Here is a 1,100-nt window from a genome sequence, read left to right on the forward strand (position 1 = left end):
TTTGTAAGTTTCGCGGAATTTGGCAACGGGTGGTGTGCAGATCCGTCAAGCACACGCTGCACATCTGACTTTTCAACCCATGTCCTAACAGATGGCGAAGTGGACACGATACCAAGTCTGGCCAGAGAGACTCGTCTCTAGTAATTTTCAACTTTGTCCATCCTCCACGCAATATCACGTGAACGAAGTGTAGTCTGGATGATTTTGGCAGCTCTCCTTTAGGTGACACGTACTGCGTGACCAGCCGGCGACTTTGGTGTTTAGTCGATCCAGGGGAGGTCCAACTAGTATTTTTCTCCATAAAAAGACAATATTTGTTAGAACCTCCGACAATATTTGTTAGAATCTCTCTCAAGTACAACGTCGCTATCAACTGCGGAAAGGTTTCGTCCAGGGTGACTTTGAGTGCTTCTTCTATTTTCCAGAACTCTCGAAAAATTTTACCACTGGCTTCCTCCTTTCGCGTCAGCAACGTTCTGGCCTCTTCAGTCACCATCATGGTTGTCAGAACAATTGGAATCCAACCGATCTGGACTGCAAGGCTACTGGACCGTCAGTCGAAGGCGACCGTCGATGATATCAAAGTAGTGAACATGATGCATGATAGAGCACATCACGATCAGTTTCCCTTGTAATCGCTCAATCATCTTCAGCGATTCCAAGTGTGGCCAAACCATCAGAATCACTGCGGCAGGCAAGTTATTCCCACATATCTTGGCAAATGTTCGTACTCAGCGTGAGGTGATCGCTTTCGATAAATCGCTAGTAGCATTTAACTGTAGCGCACGTCCAGACATCAGCCGTTGCATGATTTTTCTGCTTCTCAGAGAAACCAAATCAACCGCTTCATCCGGGCCCGTAAGCCGCAGAATTTCCGCTAGGTCTTTCAGAATGAAGAAACTCTGTGACGCCGTGTCGAAGAGAATGAAGACCACCTGCTACTATCCGGCCTGTATACCATTAATTTGTTCGCTACACACCCTCAGCAACCAACTCTTCGAATTGCGTAGTCATTGGCGATCAGGATTGCATTGTCGCACTGTCACAATGTAAGAGCTCGTGGTGAGCAGCTCCCCATCCTGCCACCGTACATCTCTGAA

General features: G+C 47.4%; 2 protein-coding genes across 2 annotated transcripts; both read left to right on the forward strand.

The window, feature by feature from the left end:
• The first annotated feature begins 91 nt into the window (after window positions 1-91).
• Window positions 92-577, forward strand: Tsp_14354 (serotype-specific antigen 1). Its single transcript, XM_003368226.1, has 3 exons — window positions 92-140; window positions 223-287; window positions 344-577. Exons 1-3 carry the CDS (start codon window positions 92-94, stop codon window positions 575-577), a joined length of 348 nt encoding a protein of 115 aa, XP_003368274.1.
• Window positions 578-600: 23 nt separating this feature from the next.
• Window positions 601-1,053, forward strand: Tsp_14355 (conserved hypothetical protein). The gene has a single exon (XM_003368227.1). It carries the CDS (start codon window positions 601-603, stop codon window positions 1,051-1,053), a length of 453 nt encoding a protein of 150 aa, XP_003368275.1.
• The last annotated feature ends 47 nt before the right edge of the window (window positions 1,054-1,100 follow it).

Source organism: Trichinella spiralis (assembly GCF_000181795.1).
Source record: "Trichinella spiralis strain ISS 195 chromosome Unknown Scfld2864, whole genome shotgun sequence".
In the NCBI taxonomy this organism is placed as follows: Eukaryota; Metazoa; Nematoda; class Enoplea; order Trichinellida; family Trichinellidae; genus Trichinella; species Trichinella spiralis.

Bases quoted from the DNA above. Each gene is read 5' to 3' on its own strand.
- Tsp_14354 (XM_003368226.1), top strand. From the start codon at position 92: ATGGCGAAGTGGACACGATACCAAGTCTGGCCAGAGAGACTCGTCTCT. The intron at 141-222 runs GTAATTTTCAAC...GCTCTCCTTTAG, and splicing joins GCCAGAGAGACTCGTCTCTA to GTGACACGTACTGCGTGACC. The intron at 288-343 runs GTATTTTTCTCC...AATATTTGTTAG, and splicing joins ATCCAGGGGAGGTCCAACTA to AATCTCTCTCAAGTACAACG.
- Tsp_14355 (XM_003368227.1), top strand. From the start codon at position 601: ATGATAGAGCACATCACGATCAGTTTCCCTTGTAATCGCTCAATCATC.